Source organism: Vipera ursinii (genome assembly GCF_947247035.1).
Source record: "Vipera ursinii genome assembly, chromosome: Z".
NCBI classification, from domain to species: Eukaryota; Metazoa; Chordata; class Lepidosauria; order Squamata; family Viperidae; genus Vipera; species Vipera ursinii.
The window spans coordinates 13370170-13392242 of record NC_139517.1 but is presented as its reverse complement, the minus strand read 5'-3'; the positions used below and the strand labels follow the sequence as shown (position 1 = coordinate 13392242).

The 22073-nt window shown below is 43.0% G+C and overlaps 1 protein-coding gene across 1 annotated transcript; it reads left to right on the top strand.

Annotated features, from left to right (window-relative positions):
• Positions 1-4529: 4529 nt before the first annotated feature.
• On the top strand, positions 4530-12705 carry TNFRSF12A (TNF receptor superfamily member 12A; the record flags this gene model as incomplete). The annotated part of the gene is made up of 6 exons (XM_083377425.1): positions 4530-4718; positions 4821-5106; positions 8231-8332; positions 9542-9676; positions 10410-10464; positions 11648-12705. 5 exons carry the CDS (start codon positions 4530-4532, stop codon positions 10460-10462), a joined length of 765 nt encoding a protein of 254 aa, XP_083233551.1. The 3' UTR covers positions 10463-10464; positions 11648-12705.
• Positions 12706-22073: the final 9368 nt, after the last annotated feature.

The window sequence follows — 22073 nt, the reverse complement described above, 5'->3', positions numbered from 1 at the left end:
ACAAGGTAAAGGTAAAGGTAAAGGTTCCCCTGCACATGCATGCTAGTCGTTTCCGACTCTAGGGGCCGGTGCTCATCTCCATTTCAAAGCCGAAGAGCCAGCGCTTGTCCGAGGACGTCTCCGTGGTCATGTGGCCGGCATGACTAGAAGCCAAAGGCGCATGGAACGCTGTTACCTTCCCACCCAAGCGGTCCCTATTTTTCTACTTGCATTTTTACGTGCTTTCAAACTGCTAGATTGGCAGAAGCTGGGACGAGTCACAGGCGCTCACTCTGTTACGCGGCAGTTGGGATTTGACCCGCCAAACTGCCGACCTTCTGATTGACAAGCTCAGGGTCCTAACCCACTGAGCCACCGTGTCCCTACAAGGTATAGCAACCCCTAAATAAATAACTGCCCGAGCAAAAACCTCAGAGCAAGTTCGTCAGTACCTCCCAGATACAATTTGCCATTTTTTATTTTTTTTATTTTATTTTAATTCCATTTATATCCCGCCCTTCTCCGAAGACTCAGGGCGGCTTACAAGCTTAGCAGTAGCCTTCATTCTATGTATATGCCTGCTTATTAGGGCTTTCACACACACCCCAAGCGGCATTATTACAAAGTCAGCTTAATTGCCCCCAACAATCTGGGTCCTCATTTTACCTACCTCGGAAGGATGGAAGGCTGAGTCAACCTTGAGCCTGGTGGGATGCGAACCTGCACTAATTGCAGGCAGCTGGTGTTACTTAAGGAGACATTAGCCCACTGCTCCAAGGCTCTTTATATATATATATATATATATATATATATATATATATATATATATATATATATATATATATATATATATATATATATATATATATATATATATATATATATATATATATATATATATATATATATATTTGTTGTTAGCTGCGAAGTCGTGTCCGACCCATCGCGACCCTATGGACAACATTCCTCCAGGCCTTCCTGTCTTCTACCATCTTCTGGAGTCCATTTAAGCTCACACCTACTGCTTCAGTGACTCCATCCAGCCACCTCATTCTCTGTCGTCCCCTTCTTCTATTGCCCTCGATCTTTCCCAGCATTAGGCTCTTCTCCAGTGAGTCCTTCCTTCTCATTAGGTGGCCAAAGTATTTGAGTTTTAGCTTCAGGATCTGGCCTTCTAAAGAGCAGTTAGGATTGATCTCCTCTAGGACTGACCGGTTTGATCGCCTTGCAGTCCAAGGGACTCGCAGGAGTCTTCTCCAGCACCATAGTTCAAAGGCCTCAATTCTTTGGCGCTCAGCCTTTCTTATGGTCCAACTTTCACTGCCATACATTGCAACTGGGAAGACCATAGCCTTGACTATACGCACTTTTGTTGACAGGGTGATGTCTCTGCTTTTTAGTGTGCTGTCTAGATTTGCCATGGCTTTCCTCCCCAGGAGCAAGCGTCTTTTGATTTCTTGGCTACAGTCCCCATCTGCAGTGATCTTGGAGCCCAGGAAAATAAAATCTGTCACTACCTCCATTTCTTCCCCATCTATTTGCCAAGAATTGAGAGGGCCAGATGCCATGATCTTGGTTTTCTTAATGTTAAGTTTCAACCCAAGTTTTGCACTCTCCTTCTTCACCCGCAACAAGAGGCTCTTTAGTTCTTCTTCACTTTCTGCCATTAGAGTGGTATCATCTGCGTATCTTAGGTTGTTGATATTTCTTCCGGCAATCTTAATTCCAACTTTTGATTCATCTAGCCCTGCCTTTCTCATGATGTGCTCTGCATATAAGTTAAATAGGCAGGGCGACAGTATACAGCCTTGCCGTACTCCTTTCCCAATTTTGAACCAATCAGTGGTTCCGTGTCCAGTTCTCACTGTTGCTTCTTGACCCGCATATAGGTTTCTCAAGAGACAAATAAGATGGTCTGGTACTCCCATCTCTTTAAGAACTTGCCACAGTTTGTTATGATCCACACAATCAAAGGCTTTAGCATAGTCAATGAAGCAGAAGTAGATGTTTTTCTGGAACTCCCTAGCTTTCTCCATGATCCAGCGTATGTTGGCAATTTGATCTCTAGTTCCTCTGCCTCTTCGAAATCCTGCCTGTACTTCTGGTAGTTCTCGATCCACATACTGCTGAAGTCTAGCTTGTAGGATTTTAAGCATGACTTTACTAGCATGAGAAATGAGTGCAATGGTGCGATAGTTTGAACATTCTTTGGCACTGCCTTTCTTTGGAATTGGAATGTAAACTGATCTTTTCCAATCCTGTGGCCACTGTTGAGTTTTCCAAATTTGCTGGCAAATTGAGTGTAGCACTTTTACTGCACTGTCTTTTAAGATTTTGAATAGCTCAGCTGGAATACTGTCACCTCCACTAGCTTTGTTGTTGCTCAGCTTTTCTAAGGCCCACTTCACCTCACATTCTAGGATGTCTGGCTCGAGGTCAGTGACCACCTCATTGTGATTATCTGGGACATTAAGCTCATTCTTGTATAGTTCTTCTGTGTAATTTTGCCACCTCTTCTTAATCTCTTCTGCCTCTGTTAGGTCCCTGCCATTTTGGTCCTTTATCATGCCCATTTTTGCATGAAACGTTCCCTTCATCTCTCCAATTTTCTTGAAAAGATCTCTGGTCCTCCCTATTCTATTGTTTTCTTCTATTTCTTTGCACTGTTCATTTAAGAAGGCATTCTTATCTCTTCTAGCTATTCTCTGGAATTCTGCATTCAATTGGGCATATCTATGTTTTTCTCCCTTGCCTTTCGCTTCCCTCCTTTCCTCAGCTATTTGAAAAGCTTCCTCAGACAGCCATTTTGCTTTCTTGCATTTCTTTTTCTTTGGGATGGTTTTGGTTGCTACCTGTTGTACAATGTCGCGAACCTCTGTCCATAGTTCTTCAGGCACTCTGTCTATCAGATCTAATTCCTTAAATCTATTTGTCACCTCTACTGTATATTCAACAGGGATATGATTTAATTCATACCTGAGTGGCCTAGTGCTTTTCCCTACTTTCTTCAGTTTAAGCCTAAACTTTGCAAGGAGAAGCTCATGGTCTGAGCCACAGTCAGCTCCTGGTCTTGTTTTTACTGACTGTATAGAGCTTCTCCATCTTTGGCTGCAGAGCATATAGTCAATCTGATTTCTGTGTTGACCGTCTGGTGATGTCCATGTGTAGAGCCGTCTCTTGGGTTGTTGGAAAAGAGTGTTTGCTATGACCATCGTATTCTCTTGACAAAATTCTATCAGCCTGTGCCCTGCTTCATTTTGTACTCCAAGGCCAAACTTGCCTGTTATTCCAGTTATCTTTTGGCTTCCTACTTTAGCATTCCAATCCCCCATGATGATAAGGACATCATTTTTTGGTGTTACTTCTATAAGGTGCTGTAGGGCTTCATAGAACCGGTCAATTTCATCCTCTTCAGCACTGGTGGTTGGGGCATAGACCTGGACTACTGTGATATTGAATGGTTTGCCTTGGATTCGAACTGAGATCATTCTGTCATTTTGAGGATTGTATCCCAGTATTGATTTTCCTACTCTTTTATCGACTATGAAGGCTACTCCATTTCTTCTGAGGGATTCTTGCCCGCAGTAGTATACCTGATGGTCATCTGAATTAAATTCACCCATTCCTGTCCATTTTAGTTCGCTGATACCTAAGATGTCGATGTTCAGTCTTGTCATCTCTTGTTTGACCACGTCCAGCTTTCCTTGATTCATGGATCTTACATTCCAGGTTCCTATGGAGAAAAACTCTTTACAGCATCGGACTTTCCTTTCACCACCAGACATATCCACAGCTGAGCGTCCTTTCGGCTTTGGCCCAGTCGCTTCATTCTTTCTGGCGCTACTAGTACTAGCCCTCTGCTCTTCCCCAGTAGCATATTGGACGCCTTCCGACCTGAGGGGCTCATCTTCCAGCGTCATATCGTTTTGCCTTTTGGTACTGTCCATAGGGTTTTCATGGCAAAGATACTGGAGTGGGTTGCCATTTCCTTCTCCAGTGGATCACGTTTTGTCAGAACTCTCAGCTATGACCTGTCCGTCTTGGGTGGCCCTGCACGGCATAGCTCATAGCTTCATTGAATTACGCAAGCCCCTTCGCCACGACAAGGCAGTAATCCATGAAGGGGATATATATATATATATATATATATATATATATATATATATATATATATATATATATATATATATATATATATATATATAATGTATATATGTATGTATGTATATATATATATATATATATATATATATATATATATATATAAAAGATATAAGATATAAGATATAAGATATAATTAAAATATAATATATAATATATATGTTATGTCATGTTACATTATTCTTTTTGTTGTTGACATAAAGAGCACCAGACTGCGTGAACTGTGTTTGGGTACAGCACTTTTCTGACTGTGGGATTCCGTCCCCCCCCCACACACACACACACACCCACCCCGCATCTGGACTAGTTAAAAGTTTACCATCTTAAATTACGTGCTGTTCCAAGCCCTGCAACTTTTTGTAAATCACGATTACGATTGTGATTGGTTTATGGTTGCTGGCTTCAAAACACCCCGCTGGAAACACGAAAGGAAAAGCCCTATCGACGGAAAGCGTCCCGTTCCAGGGGGCCAACAGGATTTCCAGCCCAGCGGGATTTCCGAGAAGCCGGGCCGGGCCGAGCCGGGTCAAAGCTGGAGTGTCCCACCCCCCAGCCCCCTCCTTGTCCCCGCCTCCCCCGTCTTTCCTTCTCCGGCCGGGCCGTTTCCTTTCCTGCGCTGACTCGCTGCCACTTCCCCCCCCCCACTTCTCTCCCCCCCCCTCCCCGCACCTCCCCCGCAGATCAAAGGATGGAACGCGGAGCTTGGCCGCGCGCCCGCCAATCCCCGACTGCGGGGGCGTCTTTCGCCGGGAGCCGAGCCGAGCCGGGCCGAAGCGAGCCAGGGAGAGTTTTCGGCACTGAGTCAGAGCGAGGCTGGCGGACAGTCAGTCGCTGGCGATCGGACATCCTCGGCGGCGGCGGCGGCGGCGAAGGAGCAGCGAGACCCACCTGCCATGCTTGCCTGGGGTGTCATCCTGGGGCTCTTGCCCGTCTTGCTGGGCTCCGGCCGGGGAGAGCCCATGGCAGGTAAATGGGGGATCAGGGAGCATTTAGGACGTGTGTGTGTGTGTGTGTATGGGGGGGGGTGTTTCCCTTTCTCCTCCCTCCGCAAACTTTTCAACAACCGGAGAGTCTGTGGAGCAAACAGGTGCGGCTTTCAGGGTTGGTAGGAAAGGGTGCCGCGAAGCTCTTCTCTACCTGTTGAACGGCCGCGGTCCCGTTCAAGCGCTGGTTGAAGCGACATTGGGAAGGGCTTCGGAGGGATGAGGGAAGAGCCGGCAGGTAGAAGTAAAACAGAGGAGCGGGGTGGGGTAGGGGTGGGGGTGGGGGGGCTGGCGAGTGAATGAATGAGCGTAGGAATCTGAATGAACGGATGAATGAACGGATGTAGTTTGTCCGGAATCCCTTTTGTGATTTGACTACAAGACCCGCTTGTCAGGAGTCCCGGCCAAACCTTTGCGGACGGCCGTGGCTGCCTTTGTGGAGAAAACGTGGAAGGAGGACCTCGCAGCGATTTTTAACTAGTCCAAGTATGCCGGTTTCCCCAATAACCCAGCTTTCTAGTCTAGGTTGATACAGATGCTGGGCTGCGTTCCGCGCAAAGCGCGGTGCGTTCACACGTGATGTTAATTGAAAAGACTTAGATCTGCGAACCCTCCAAGCAGGAGAGAGATTCAGTATAAAGTCGGCGCGGTCATCTTCTCAGTCTAAGAAAGATTCCCTGCACAGTTTTTCAGCAGGTGCAACTCTCTCTATCACGGCTTTTTTACGTCTCAGGGCTGAACCTCTTGAATCTTTTTACCTGTTAAGGAGTCGCTAACGGAACGATGCCGGCTAGGAGATTTACGAAAATGAACACAGTATAAGTTTTCTTTTATCCCGCTTTTATTACTTTTATAAGTAACTAAAGGCGGCGAGCGTGCGTAAAACCCTTTCCCACTTTTTATTATTAATTTATTATTTTTATCTCTCTCTCTCTCTCTCATATATATATATATATATATATATATATATATATATATATATATATATATATATATATATATATATATATATATATATATATATATATATGTTTAAGTATTTGTCAAGGCTTTTTGAATGGACCTTGCTAATTAACTCTTTCATTCCTGTTTTGGCCCGGCTCAGGGCTTATCCACAGGATATAGTCAACTATGACAGCTCATTATTTGTGCAAATTATTCAAATTGCTAATAAAGAATTTGGGAGGCTAAGATGATCATTTCGAACTTTTTATGTTCTCATCAGTTAGTCATACCCCTCGAATCTCAGATAAAGGGTATGACTAACTGATGAGAACATAAAAAGTTCGAAATGATCATCTTAGCCTCCCAAATTCTTTATTAGCAATTTGAATAATTTGCATATATATATATTTATATATATATATAAATTTTTATCTCCCTTAATTCTTTGTTAGCAATTTTTTAAAAAAATTACATAAATATGAGCTGTCACCGGTGTGACTACTGCCTGTCGATGGCCTTCAGGATAGGCTGACACAGGAGATAAAGATTTGTCCCATGTTTGGGGCCTAGCAAGGTAATCTAATAGTTAACAAGCATTTGTCCTATAGATAGATAGATAGATAGATAGATAGATAGATAGATAGATAGATAGATAGATAGATAGATAGATAGATAGATAGATAGATAGAGATATAGAGATATAGAGATATAGATATAGATATAATAAATTAATAATAAAAGTGGGAAAGGGTTTTGCGCACGTTCGCCGCCTTCAGTTACTTATAAAAGTAATAAAAGCGGGACAAAAGAAAAATCTAAAGAAATAAGTAGAATAACAGTTCACCCCGAACTAAGCAATCTGCACATGCTTAGTGGCGCTTTCTTATCAGCTGCTGGCAAATTCCTGCGCTGAGTTAAAGCCCCGCCCCTCCCCGCGAAATCAATCACAGAAGTTGTCAGAATTGGAATGTTTATGAATGCAAGGCCCCGCCCCGCTCGACCCTGCCTCTTTCCTATTGGCGGGCTCTCCGGATAAAAGTCAAGGGGCGTCTCTTCTTCCTGCAAGTGAGACGAGCGGGGGGGGGGGGGGTGTCGGCGGGCGGCCTGACGTCGGCGTCATGCGACCCGCTCTGAGTCACCGGTCCGACTCGCTTCTGGGCTCAGCGCCATCTGGTTGCCTGCTCGCTCGGGGCATGTTTTATCAATGAAGTCATTTAAAAGTGAGGGACGTGATGGCAAGGAGGGAGGGGGGGAGGGAGGAAGGCTCCCTCTCCTTTTAACCCCCCTCCCGTCCCATTTTGCCATGTGATGCTCCCTGAGTTGACCCCTCCCCCCCCATGTTCTCCTGTTCCTAACAGTGGTTCACGTTTCGGGGTGAAACACAATATCCACTCACCCCAGTGACGTTATGCCTCTGGAAATAGCCCTGGTGTCATGGGGGGGGGGCTGGGATCACATGGATTAAGTGCAATGGCCCCCCATTTCTGAATCTTATCCTTATTTTACTTTCCTATTTTCACCCAGCTGATAATGCTTCTCATGACTTTCTCTTTCTTTCTTTCTTTCTTTCTTTCTTTCTTTCTTTCTTTCTTTCTTTCTTTCTTTCTTTCTTTCTTTCTTTCTTTCTCTTTCTCTTTCTTTTTTTTCTTTTTCTTTTTCTTTTTTTTCTTTTTCTTTCTTTCTTTCTTTCTTTCTTTCTTTCTTTCTTTCTTTCTTTCCTTTCTTCCAAAAATTCATGAATTTTTAGGAAAGCAACTATGGCTGAAAGCATGCTGGATTTCAATTTATTTTATTATTTTTTTAATTCCATTTATATCCCGCCCTTCTCCGAAGACTCAGGGCGGCTTACAAGCTTAGCAGTAGTTTTCATTCTATGTATATGCCTGCTTATTAGGGCTTTCACACACACACCCCAAGCGGCATTATTACAAAGTCAGCTTATTGCCCCCAACAATCTGGGTCCATAACCCTAGGAAGACAGGGACTATTGGAACTGGAGTCCAACATACCTGCAAGCGGGCAGAATCAGAAATACCAGAACTTTGGTTAATTCCACTTTCCTTTAGGGAGGCAGAAACTTTCTGATGCTGTTCGTGTGAAAAGGAGGGTGGGTGAACTCTCAACTCCCTTTCTGATTATTATTATTATTATTTTGCCCTCAGAAACTAGCTGTCCTGGAGACCAGTCCTGGAGTCCTGACTTGGAAAAGTGCATGGACTGCTCAGTGTGCCAACATCAAAATAAGAACGATTTTTGCTCTACCTGTAAGTGGCTCCTAACTGCGCCTGGTACTGTGGTGGAGGAGGGCTCCATACATCTTTGGTATTGCCGAGATAGCTCTTGGAGCACTCTGGGAGAGAGGATAGTGGCTGGATGTTCAGCCTGATGCTACAACATATGATTCTTTGGGGTTGAATGTTTGGATGGTGGAACGGTTGAGTGCAGGCCTGGCTTGGGACATTTTGCCCCAGAGCCCAAAGTCAAGATGCTGCTTCCTGTCGTTGCATAATCAAAAGCCAATAATCAATTAATCTGGAGACAGGATCCCAATCTCTCAGGCAGGTCAGACGGCACTCATAATGCCATCCCATATACCTGGATAGAGCTAGTGTGATTCCCTTCCCTGTCACATCTGCCACCGGAGAAGGCAGCCCTCTTTCTTTTCCCAATTTTGGGCAAGTGAGGGCGAAGGTTTATTCAGGGATGGTTTAAAAAGTGAAAAATTCAGCCTCAACCATTGATTAAAACTTTTCCCCATTTGTACCTGGGTTGCACAATCACATCTCCACAGCAGCCATGAAGGGGCGGGGCTTCTGTCACATGATTGTGGCTGCCATCTTGGCTTTTGAGGATACTCAGCCCACTTCTATTAGCTTTAGGTCTGCTAACTATAGTCTTTGTTTTTAATTTCCCCCCCCACACACACACACTTTCTTTTGGGAGCAAGTGGTAGCTTGATAACAGGACGGTAGCATATAAATTTAATAAATAAATATATAAATGGAAGCAAGCGTTAGCATCTTCCACCAATCCTGAGAGCAGCCACTGATGCCGCCGTTCAAATCTCTAGTCGCTGCTCTCCGTCATCTGAAAGCTCATTCTTTGTGGGGGCCTGGAGTTAATTAAGAGTTCAGAAAGACTCAGAGGCTTAGTTTTTGGCCAGCCTTTTTATGAGCAGGGTTTTGCCGTTGTGCTGCTGGCAATGAAAAAGATAATGGTTTTATTTTTCCCCCACCTCTATTCCAACATTTAAAACTGGAAAAAGTAAAGTCTTTGTATACAGTTTTATTCCGCTGCTTGTGGCAACTCTGCCTTGAGGGGCCTAGGTAGGCAGGAAGGGAAAGTATTTTTAAACAGTAGATGTCTGTTTCAGATTAAGAAATTGGCTGCATCAGCCAAAGATCCTTTGGGATCAACTAAAGGCTATTTTTTTCCGGGGAATTTAAGGTGTTCTTCTCTCCTCATTCTTGCAGGTGGAGACCCCCAGCCCACCAACGGCCTCAATCTGTGGGTGCTAGTTGGGGCATCGCTTGGTGCTGTTTTTCTGGCTAGCATCATTGCGGGCACAATCATTTATGCCCGCTGCCGAAGGCGAGAAAAGTTCACCAGTAAGTTTTTCCTTTTGGTGATATTTCATTCTAGTTGAAATTGTTGCCACAGCTAGTCCTCGACTTACAACCATTAATTTGGTGACCATTTGAAGTTACAATGGCAAATGACTTACGGTGGGTCTTCACACTTACGGGCCGTCACAGCATCCCCACAGTCACATGATCTAAATTTGGGTGCTTGGCAACTGGCACGTATTTACCAGCGTGCCAGGGTCATAGGATTGCCCTTCGCAACCTTCCCAGCTGGCTTCCAACAATAGCAATAGCACTTAAGACTTATATACAGCTTCACGGTGCTTTACAGCCCTCTCTAAGCGGTTTACAGAGTCAGCCTGTTGCACCACAACAATCTGGATCCTCACTTTACCGACCTCAGAAGGATGGAAGGCTGAGTCAACCTTGAGCTGGTGAGGATCGAACTACTGGCAGCCGTCAGAATTACCCTGCAATACTCCATTCTAACCACTCCGCCACCACGGCTCTGCAAAGATAGTGGGGGGAGATGGATTCACTTAACAGCCATGTTACTCACTTGACAACTGGAGTGGCTTAACAATTGTGTCAAAAAAGGTCATAAAAATTGGGCATTTGCCACGCTTAGCAACAGAAATTCTAGTCCCAATTGTCATTGTAATTCAAAGACTACTGAACAGCGAACATCTCTGCAGCCGAGTATCTACCTCTCTGTCACACTGATAAACTTTTAACCATATTTTTACTCTCTTTCCAGCCCCAATTGAAGAAACTGGAGGCCATTCAGCTCAAGAATCACTGATACACTGAAGGTGAGATCAAGATACTCCTAATCTCAGTTCCTTTCCTTGTCCGTCCTTTCTGCCTGTGGACGGAACACTTTTACTATTTTTATTAGAAATATCTATTGGTTTTATTGCCTTTAATATTGTAAGCCGCCCAGAGTTGCCTGTGGCGAGATGAGTGGCAAATTAAATACGTAAACGAATAAAGAAATAAAGCGACACTTTAAGAAGTGGAAAGAGAAACCAAGTTTCTAGTTCTCAAAAACAAACAACGGGTTTAGCTTGCCCTCTTTTTCAGAAACCTGCCCAGTGACCTTGAGCAGAAAACTTTTTTTTCTAGATAGTGAAACATTTACAGAAGCTCGGTATATTTGTGTGAAGTACAATGAAGTCATACTGTGATAACAGAAGTCTCTTTTTTTTTCCTTGGGCATAGTTCCGTGTTCATTCCTAAGCACTTTCATGTTTGAATAATCTCAAGGTTTTCCTATTTCACATATTTAATTGGGACTAACCCCTGATTAAGTGTAACTTCTGAGTAAAGCTGCCTAGGATTGTTTTGTTGATCTTATACCCTCTCTGAAAATCTCCAACGTCATACTTGGAATGAGCAGTATGTATTCCATTTCATACATACTCCTTGTACTGATGATGTTACCTAGTTTGGGTAATGAAACATCTGCAAGAAAACAAGCTAGCTCAGAGAGCGGCAAGGAGCCCTCAATGTTCATACTTGAGGTATTTTTGTTTTTAAAACATTCTGCTCTTCATCAGATTTGCTGAAATAAGGGTATCGTCGTAAAAGGGGGATAAGAAACCCAACAAATAAATAATAGATAAAAGGCACCATGGCCCTTTTTTAAACTTCATGACAACCCTGGGAGGTAGGCCAATCTGGTCCAAGAAAAGTCCCAACCTCTAGTTTAACCAGTCTGTTTCCAATGCTTTGCTTTCCCAAAATAATATATTCTGATATGTTTCGGCATATCCCAGCTACCATTCCCAACCAGTTGCCCTCCTTGGCCACTTTGAGATGTGTAGACTTCAACATGCTGGCTGGGGAATTCTGGGAGTTGAAGTCCACACACCTTCAAGTAACCAAGTTGAAGAAACACTGCCATAGAGTGATAGGAATTTTGGAGGGACAAGAAGAAAGAATCACACTGAGTGCAAATTTATCTTATGGGTTGTTGTTGTTTTTCCCCCACAGATCTGTTTTTTTTTTCTTCACCACTTCAGATTCAGGAAACAGCAAAGAAAACGTCACTTTTGGTTACCTCGACTTTTCTTGAAGCTGCAGGAGAGACGTTGTTCATCTGCCCTGGCATTCTGGGGCCTTACATTTTGCACACTCAGCAACGGGCTGTGAAACCTACTGTCTCTTGTTCCCATTTCAGGAAACAGGCCCCCTCTGGGGAAAGGGTGACCATCTTCCTTGTTAAACACTTTGTGCTGTGAGAGGAGGGGGAAAAAACCTCACTTCTGGCACATATGTACCCCAGGCCTAATGCCTCATATTGGGGTGATTTATTTTTCTACAGGGGTTACAGTTTGGGGAACTTTGCAGTTCCTAGATCTGCATTGTGGGCCTCCTCCTTTGTCGTTTCCCTCCGGGGAACATTTTAAGGGGGAAAAAAATGAATGTGATTTTTAGATTATCTGTATATAGAGAGATATTGGGTGCTAAAACTCTCCATGAAAGAGGAATATGGACTAGCCTCAGCAGAGCTTCCCGCACCATTTTTTCCAATCAGTGGCTGGCCACTATATCAGAAAGACAATTTAGGTGTAGCTCCAGACGTTCTGGACTACAACTCCCATAATGCCATGAAAAATCACTGGTTGCCTTAGTTTTATGGGTGTTTTGCTCCATAAGGAAGGCACCAGTTTGTTTCCTCTGATTTTCCTCACTATCCGTTCTTCTCTTTTTCCCTTCCCTTTGGTGCTGCCTGTTGAGATTCTATTTATGTCTCCTGCTCTCATAAGAGAATTTTAATTTTATGGTGTGATTGGGTTTTGTTTTTTTTAAACTGCATTCAGAAAAAAAAGAGAAAAAAAAGACTTTCATTTCCTGACACAGCATTTGTGAACTGAAAATAAAAATGCTTAAGTTTGGTATGAACATGTTGCGAATTGTCCCCAGGAAGCGAATGTGAATGTTGATGGGTTTGATATTGACCAACATTCTAAACCTTTGTTTAATGTATTAAATAAACCACAATTGGCCAGATTTGCATGATACAAAAAGCTGAAGCTGAATAAATCATCTTAAGGTTTAGTGTGAGATTCTATTTTTTTAAAGCGTTTCACATAAATGAGACGAGTCTCTTTTTATGAATCCTGTAAGGTGGTTCAGCATGATGAGATTTCTAGGTGGAGGCAGAGGCATTCTCACTTGTGTCTCCTCCTGCACCAAGTTGTAAAGCATATATTATATGTTTCAATAATCCAAGTAAAATCTCCAGTTAAAAGGTAGCAGATGGTAGGAAACACTACATTTAAAATCTGCTGGACATCAGAGCAGGTAAATACTGTGCTAATGAATAAATCAGTGTCTCGATCAATCTTGGCTATTTTCAGTTATCTGGACTTCAGGTCCCAAAATTCTTAGCAACGCTGCCTAGGGAATTCTGGGGATTGAAGTCTATGAAGCCTTTCAATTTTCTCCAGTGTGTATCCATTGGAGAGCTGTTTCAGAGAGACCTCTCCCAATTTGAGAATCAGACTAAGATCCTTTACTCTTCACTTAGGTCTTAGACCAATGTTCTACAAACTTGGCAACTTGAAGATGTGTAGACTTTCAACTCTCAGAATCCCCTGCTGGTGGGGGAATTCTGGGAACTGAAGTCCACCCATCTTAAAAGTTGCCAATTCTGAAAAACACTGACGTAGGCCAGCACAAATAGAGTGTTTAAAGCAATAATGCTCTTCCCCAATTCATTGCTCTTTGGAGGTGTGATTGGCTTTTCATATAATCGGGCGGGTCAGTCAAAAAATAACCCAGTGTTATAAATAAGAGAGTTGTGTTTCATTGTCAGAAGAATTCTGAAACATCAGCCTGCCTGACCATCTTTTTTTTCCCCCTAAATCCAGAAGTACAGACAAAAAACACTCTCTGCATGCTCAGGAATTCTTTTTTCACAGGTCCTACGGCTGAGTTTTCACCATCTGGCCCTGTAGCCCTGTTTGAGTCCTGCTTGTCACTTAAATAGGAGGCACCAGTTAAAATCTGGGCCCTTCCTTCCTTCAAAGCGGTAGAGGAAAAGTGAGTTTCCAAGTTTTCCTTTGTGAGAAAGCAAATTGAGGAGTGCCTAGCTGGCAGCAGGCATGGAAAAAAAAAAGTCTTCCTGTTTCCTTTGTAGCTAAAGTATAGCCTAAAGGCATCCTGATGTGCTTCCTCTCTGCAGCTAAGTGGATCTGACTCTAGCCAAGAGAAAAATGCTTTGAAACACTAGGATTCTTCATAAATGAAGCTGAAATACCTTAGAGGTATTTTTTTCCTCTCTCAACAGTTGGGAAAATTCCAGCAGTTATTGATTGTCAAAACTTAAGAAGTTTTAACTTCAATACACGAGGGCAATTCGGAAATAAAACCTCCGTTTGGTTATCAATGACAGACACAGATACAGAACTTTTATTATACACGTTAGAAAACTACAACATTACATTTACTTTTTCGCCATTCAAATTGAGGCACTTGTCATAACATCTTACAAGGTTGGAAATTCCTTAGTAGCAGTCGCTCAGCGCCAAATCTGGGCTATAGCGAGGGAGATCAAAAACATCCCAATGGAACTGCTTCAAAAGTTCTTGGGTTTGTCTAGCGGTATGCAAGCGAGCATTATCGTGAACCAACACCACACCGGAAGTCAGCGTGCCCCAACGCTTATTATGGATGGCTCATCTGAGTTTTCTTAACATTTCACAGGAGACTTCAGAATTGATGGTCGAACCACACTCCATGAACTTCACTAGCAGTGCTCCTTTGGCAACTTCACATTTGGCGGGATTTTCTACGGCACCACTTCCGGTGTGGTGTTGATTCACAATAATGCTCACTCGCCCACACACCGCTAGACGCACCCAAGAACTTGTGAAGCAGTTCCATTGGGATGCTTTTGATAACACACCCCCCATGGCCCAGATTTGGCGCCAAGTGACGTACTGCTAAGGAATTTCAAACCTTGTAAGACAATATACAAGTGCTTCAGTTTGAATGGCTATTATGTCGAAAAATAATGTAATGTTGTAGTTTTCTAATATGTATAATAAAAGTTCTGTATCTTATGAGTGTCTGCCACTGATAACCAAACGGAGGTTTGTTTCTGAATTGCCCTCACACTAGCAAAATGGGAGTCACTTCTGGCCCTTTTACAAAGGACTCTTTAAATTATTGGCTTGCCAAATAGACTGTACTCTTCATTTTCACTATATCTCGCGTCTCCATTCGGCTCTTCCTTTTCTTAATCTCACCTGGAGGGCTAATGGAGGAGTTAAAAAGCTCAGTGAGTGAACCAGTCATCATTTGGGACTTGTGAAAATTGGAATGTAAACTCTGGCTCTCAGTTCCTATATCGGTAAACTCCAAATTATGGCTTCTTTAAATTCAGGTGACCCCGTAAAACATCCCCAACCAGTTCTGCATAATTTGGAGATTCAGCAGGTGTTGGCTATGGACACTGAGGATAATGTCTCGTTTTAAGATGACCTTTCCCCTTAAGAATTGTGGGTATCCACAAAATTAAGTTTATTTTGATGTTTTGGCATTTGAGGAATAACCAGCTGGCCTGGGTTTCTCTTTGGCTAATTGTTGTGGTTTTGGGTTCTTCTATTGTTGTTTGCTTTTTGGTTGATGTGATGTTCTTGAGGGTCATGTCGTGTGCAGTTAACTAATCTTATGCCCACAGTGGAGAAAGAGTGCTTTTAAAAATATGTCTTGAATAAACAGACTGCAATGCAATCATAGAGGAAGGTCATGTTAAATGGTCACAGTGCTCAAATTCCACTTTTGCTGGTACAACATCATCTTTTCAGTTTTCAAAAATCTCCACCCCAATAACTGACTTGTTTCTTTTGAGGGAACCAGAAAAGGGTATGTTGTTTTTTCAGCACGGAGCTTGCTAGCACAGATAGATCTTTATACAGTCTTTCAGCTTCTCAATGCTAAGTTCATTCTATTTATTTTTACTATCTCCCCATCCTTCAAGTCTACCTTTTACCCAATCTCAATTATTTAGTAGACAGGTAGAGGGGAAACATCACAGGACTTTTAAAAAATTGGGGGATTGAACAAACCATTGTGTATGGTGGTACAGTGGTTAGAATGTAGTATTGCAGGCTAGTTCTGCCGACTGCCAGTGGTTCGATCCTGACTGGCTCAAAGTTGACACAGCCTTCCATCCTTCCAAGGTCAATAAAAGGAGGATCCAGATTGTTGGGGGCAAGATGCTAACTCTGTAAACCGCTTAGAGAGGGCTGTAAAGCACTGTGAAGTGGTATATAAGTCTCAGTGCTATTGTTCTAAAATGCTACTGTTGTCATTATATACACAGCAATGTCATTTCTTTAGCTGGTGTTGGCCTTCATACAAATCGAGTTCTTCCCAAAAATCCAGGATGTTGTAATCTATCAGTGTAATGTATGCATAGATCCAAGTAGTGTGGCCTGTTGCAATTGATTAGATAGAAATTTTGCAATGCACAGATTTTTCTAATGACTATCCAAGATTTTTTGGTATGGCACCAAGCCAGTAACCACCACCACAGATGATTTGTTATTATTATAGTTGGTCACACAGCCAGATGTTTAGACCAGATTTGGTATTTTTATCCAACTATTGAGCCCTTCCTGAGGACCTGGGCTAAAGAGATGCTGTTTGGTGGTATTATTATTGCTGTGTGTTGGTAATCCTCAGTTAGAATCATGTTCAAGACTGGTGAAAACTTAATAAATCAAGTCCTAACCAAGGACCTAAGAATTATTAAGGTAGCATCTAAGAATATATAGTTCCAAGCAGGGTAGCTTTTTAGTAAAATTAAGGTGTTCAGGTCAGATTAATCCAATATTTCCAGATATTGAGGAAGTTCTTTAAGTAGCCATCCAAGGATTCCATTCACAATTGCTACAACAATGGATTTCTTTTGTCATAAGCATCCAACTTCAATCTGCCAGTCAGGATAGGATAGGATAGGATAGGACAGGGGTAGGCAACCTCAGCTCTTTTATGACTCATGGACTTCAACTCATAGCTGACTCAGGAATTCTGGGAGTTGAAGTCCATGAGTCATAAAAGAGCCGAGGTTGCCTACCCCTGGGATAGGATAACAGAACTGGAAGGGACCTTGGAGGTCTTCTAGTCCAACCCCCTGCTCAACCAGGAAACCCTATACCATTTCAGACAAATAGTTGTCCAATCTCTTCTTAGAAACTTCCAGTGTTGGAGAATTCACAGCTTCTGGAAGCAGGTTATTCCACTGGTTAATTGTTCTAACTGTCAGGAAGTTTCTCCTTAGTTCTAGGTTGCTTCTCTCCTTGATTAGTTTCCATCTGTTTTTTCTTGTCCTGCCTTCAGGCGCTTTGGAGAATAGCTTGACTCCCTCTTCTTTGGGGCAGCCCCTGAGATATTGGAACACTGCTATCATGTCACCCCTAAGTCCTTCTCTTCATTAGACTAGACCAGACATGTCAAACACAAGGCCCAGGGGCCAGATCTGGCCCGCGAAGTGGTTTCATGTGGCCCGCAAAGCCATCCTGGAAACAGTGAGGGAACGGCCCCCACTGCCTTGGCCCTGGCCCAGAGACCTTCCTCCTGCCAGAGACCCTCAGATCTGTCCCACTCCTGCCCAGGCCCCCATAGGCACCCTTGATGCGAATGATGTAGAGCTGGCCACGCCCACCCAGTAGGCCATACACACTCTAGCCACGCCCACCCAGTAGGCCACGCCCACCCTGGCCATACCCACCCGCCCCCTTGAAGGCAACCGCAATGCTGATGCGGCCCTCAATGAAATTGAGTTTGACACCCCTGGACTAGACATACCCAATTCCAGCAACTTTCTATATATGTTTTAGCCTCCAGTCCCCTTAATCATCTTTGTTGCTCTGGTATTCTGGTAGTCCTGGTATTCCGTTTTTTTTTTTCCCCAACTTTTTTTTCCTGAAGTAGTCTTAAAAGATTATTGTTGTTATTATTTCCAACTTTTGCTTTCTTTTCACTAATTCCCACTTTTTGTTTCCCACTCATTTCCTTCCTCACTTCCCTGTACTGATTCCCCACCCCCACCTCTGTGCCGGCTTTTCTTTCCAGGCTCTTGTTCCTTTTGTTCAATGCTTCACCGCCTCCGCCTCCCCCAGAATTTCCTTCCCTGTCTCTCTCTGACTCATTTTCCCTTTTCTTCTCCTTGCCCTCCTGGCTCTGCATTCCTGTCCCCTTAGTTCATACCAGCCTGTACAGGACACCACCCAGTGACTCATCTGAAGGTGGCGGGGGGGGGGGGGGGGGAGGGCAGGGAGGAGGAGAGAAAGAGGGCAAAATCGGAGATGTTTCTCCCTCCTTCTGGTCAGTCAGTGGCTGCTCTAGAGAACTTCCCAGCACCTGAGTCCATGAGACCGAGTCAAGGTCAACTTTTCAAAACTTTCTTCCCCCTTGGAAAGGACAGCCTGAAACAGCTCCAGACCGAATTTAAACCCACCTGGGGGCTTCCCAAACTTAATTAGCCAAAATTGGGTAGTAGTGGTTTTGATAACGACAAGAGTCGCTAAATTGATTTAAAGCAGGAGTGGGCAACTACGGGGGGGGGGCCTTTGCGAGACCTCTGGACTTCCAGCTCCCGGAATTCCTGAGCCAGCATGGAATTCTGGGGATTGAAGTCCAGAGGTCATAAAGAGGCTTCAGTTGCTGACCCCTACTTAAAGTAATTTACTACATCGGTTAAACTGATAAGCAGTTTAGGTAATGAAGGAAAACATTTGTTAGGCACTGATCTAAACAGAATCCGAATATAGGAAGAGGTGAGAAAGTCTTGGGATATTCAGACCTGTGACAATTGAATTCTTACAGTACAGGCAGTCCTCAATGACCCATCGCTCGGTGACAACTATTGATTTTGACAGTCAAAGTTAAGAGGACCCCCTGAAAGGTGCTTATGACCCTCTTGCACAGTTCCAATGATCACACACACACACAGAGAGAGAGAGAGAGAGAGAGAGAGAGAGAGAGAGAGAGAGAGAGAGAATGTGACTGCATTTTGGGTCTGTGGCAACCCGCTCACTTTTACGGCCAGTTGCAGTGTTCCCAGTCACATAACCACAATTTATGACACTTTTTTTGCCCGTTTCTTTTCTGCTAGTTTCTGGCAAAAAATACCCATAGAAATGAATACAACCACTGCATTCACTTTACAACCCTCACGTTTGCTTTAGAACTGCAGCCTTTGCTTTGCAGCCGCTGCAAAAAAATCCAGTCGGTCACATGAGTGCCTCAACTCACAAATTACAATGGAAATTCTGGGTTTTGTTACGGTCATAAACTGAGGACTAACTGTAGAGGTTTCACAATATTGGGGCATGCACAGAGTGTTTTCCATTAGACCAGCATACTGCATCTCTGAACGGGGTGGGGGTGGGAGAAAGCTTTGCCATCCCTCAGTTGGCATGACAAATGTGCAAGCTTCTCGATTAGATCAGTTTCTTCATCCTGAGGTTGCATGAAAAAGAGGGCTTAATTCTCTGCTTTAGTCAAGTAAGGAGAGAAAGTCATTTATGTGTTTTTTACTGGACCTGGCCCAGGACTTTTTTGCAGTATGGCACAAAGAGGGGAACAGGCAGCGTGTAAAGGTTTCTTTTGCTATGTGTTGGCTGTGTTCACACATCACTGATTTTCTAGGTTTGCACAACAAACCAAATATTAAGAGAGCCCGCACCATAAAGCACAGCTTCTCTGCAGTAGCAATGTGTCCTGGTACCCCCAAGGAGACTGATTGGCCCCCTCCCAAGTAGCTTTTAGGAATTTCTCAAAAAAAATTCTCCTCTTCTGCCTCTTTTTTTTAATTTTTCCAATTTGGGAATGTATGTTTGCTTTAATTCTGTTGCTTTTCTTTGTGGAGATGCGAGATTGTTGCAGGGGGGAAAAAATCAAAATACTAACTGAACTGAACAAGCTGGACTCACAAAGCATTTTAAGACAGGAAAACAAATGAATAGAATAGAATAGAATAGAATAGAATAGAATAGAATAGAATAGAATAGAATAGAATAGAATAGAATAGAATAGAATAGAATAGAATAGAATAGAATAGAATAGAATAGAATAGAATAGAATAGAATAATAGAATAGAATAGAATCTGGAAGGGACCTTGGAGGTCTTCTAGTCCAGCCCCCTGCTCAGGCAGGAGAACCTATACCGTCTCAGACAGGTGAATGTCTAGTCTCTTCTTAAAAATCTCCAGTGATGGAGCGCCCACGATTTCTGGGGGTAAGCTGTTACACTGGTTGATTGTCCTCACTGTCAGGAAATTTCTCCTTAATTCCAGGTTGCTTCTCTCTTTGATCAGTTTCCAACCATTGTTTCTTGTCCTTCCCTCTGGTGTTTTGGTGAACAACCTGGCCCCCTCTGCCTTGTGGCAGCCCCTCAGATACAGGAACACTGCTATCGTGTCTCCCCTGTTTCTTCTTTTCTTTAAACTAGCCAAACCCAAGTCCCGCAGCCGTTCTTGGTATGTTTTAGTCTCCAGGCCTTTGATCATCTTAGTTGCTCTTCTCTGAATTTTTTCCAAACTCTCTACATCTTTTTTTGTGATAAGGGTGACCAAAATTGGCAGCAGTATTCCAGGTGTGGTCTTACTAGGCTTTTATAAAGTGGTAATAATACCTCACGTGATCTTGATTCTATGCCTCTGTTTATACAACCCAGGATTGTATTAGCTTTTTTGGTTGCTGCTGCACACTGCTGGCTCATAGTCAAGTGATCATTTTAAAATGAAAGAAGTTTAGGGTGTTGTGTGAATGCAGTGGCTGGGAATTTAGCTGTCTTGGCTGGGCCTGTTACGTGAAGATAGTTGTTGTGTGGTGGACACAAGAGGGTATGCAGAGTGTAAAAATGTCAAGATGGATGCCTCAACCATGCAAATGAAACTGTGCTTCATGGCTGTGGCTACCACGTTGACTTTTTTTATATATATAATCTCAGCCCTACAAACAACCACAGGTGATAATTACAGGTGCAGAATTTTTATAACTCAGATTAATTTGAGTGGCACTTTGGTTTAGAGAAGAGTTTCTCAATCTTGGCAACTTTAAGATGGGTAGACTTCAATTCCCAGAATTCCCCAGCCAGTTATGCTATGTTACAGTATGCATAGCACATATCTTAAAGTCCATGCGTTTTAAAGCTGCCAAGGTCAAGAAAAACTGCTTTAGGGCAGCAAATGTGCATCTTTCTGGATTAGACAAGATTCTTCCACCAAATGGAATAACTTTACTTGCATCTCAACTGCAGTCACAGATATTCAGTCTTTCAGCTTATTTCACACTACTTGAGGGATTTATCTAAGGCTTGGAAGGTACCAGATGTTCTCTGTTTCCAATGAACAACTGACAGGTAGAGGCTTGCAAGGACTTTCTAGCAAAAATTGGAAAAGAATCTGGATTTCCCAGGTAGGGCAAGCTGTGCTTTATAGCTGAGGCTCATCTGATGTGGGTGATAATGCCGATGATCACATGAGTGGGGAAAAAAACATAATTTGATTTATAAGGCCTGTACAAATTTAATTATTGCAACTTCCACCCACAAACCAGAGGACTTAAAGTTCTGCTTGATGAGAGGGACTGTTGAGTATTTAGTCTAATTTCCAGAATTTCTTGGCAGGAGCTACTTTAAAATATTCAGTGAAACAGATCTTCTCGTTTCCTGCCCGGAAACTATTTTGTGGTCAAAGCAAAGGGTCGGAGTCATTAAGCTCCACCCCTAATCGGAATACCGTATCAAGATTCAGATTAGTCAGTGAAGGCGTCAGTAGTTTCTGTGGGAATTAATTATTCTGGGTGACTTCCCAAAAATATGCAAATAGAGGCAGAATCTCCTCTCCACCAAAATGCCAGGGATCCAACTGGTTTAAGGCAGTTCAGACTTTAGCCCATATTTTTTTCTTCTGTTGAAATGCCATAGATCTACTTTAATTTTATTTTGGTTTTAATTATAGTACACACACACACACACACACACACACACACACACACATCTGTGTAGGTATTTGTTTAATTAGTTAATTAATTAATTATACAGGTCGTTCTCAAGACGAAAATTGGGACCAGAATTTCCATTGGTAAGCGAGTGAATCACACCCAATTTTACAACCTTGGTTGCCACAGTTGTTAAGTCGACCTCTGCAATTATTAATTGAATCATGTAGTTATGAAGCAAAACCAGCTTCCCCCCATTGACTTTGCTCTGCTAGGAAAGTTGCAAATATTGATCACACGACCTTGGGACACTGCAATCATTGTAAATACATGCCACTTGCCAAGCACCCAAATTTTGATCATGTGATTGTAGGGATGCTGCCATGGTCATAAGTTAAGGACCAGATGTAAATCTCTCTTTTTCAGTGCTCTTGTAACTTTGAACAGTCACTAAATG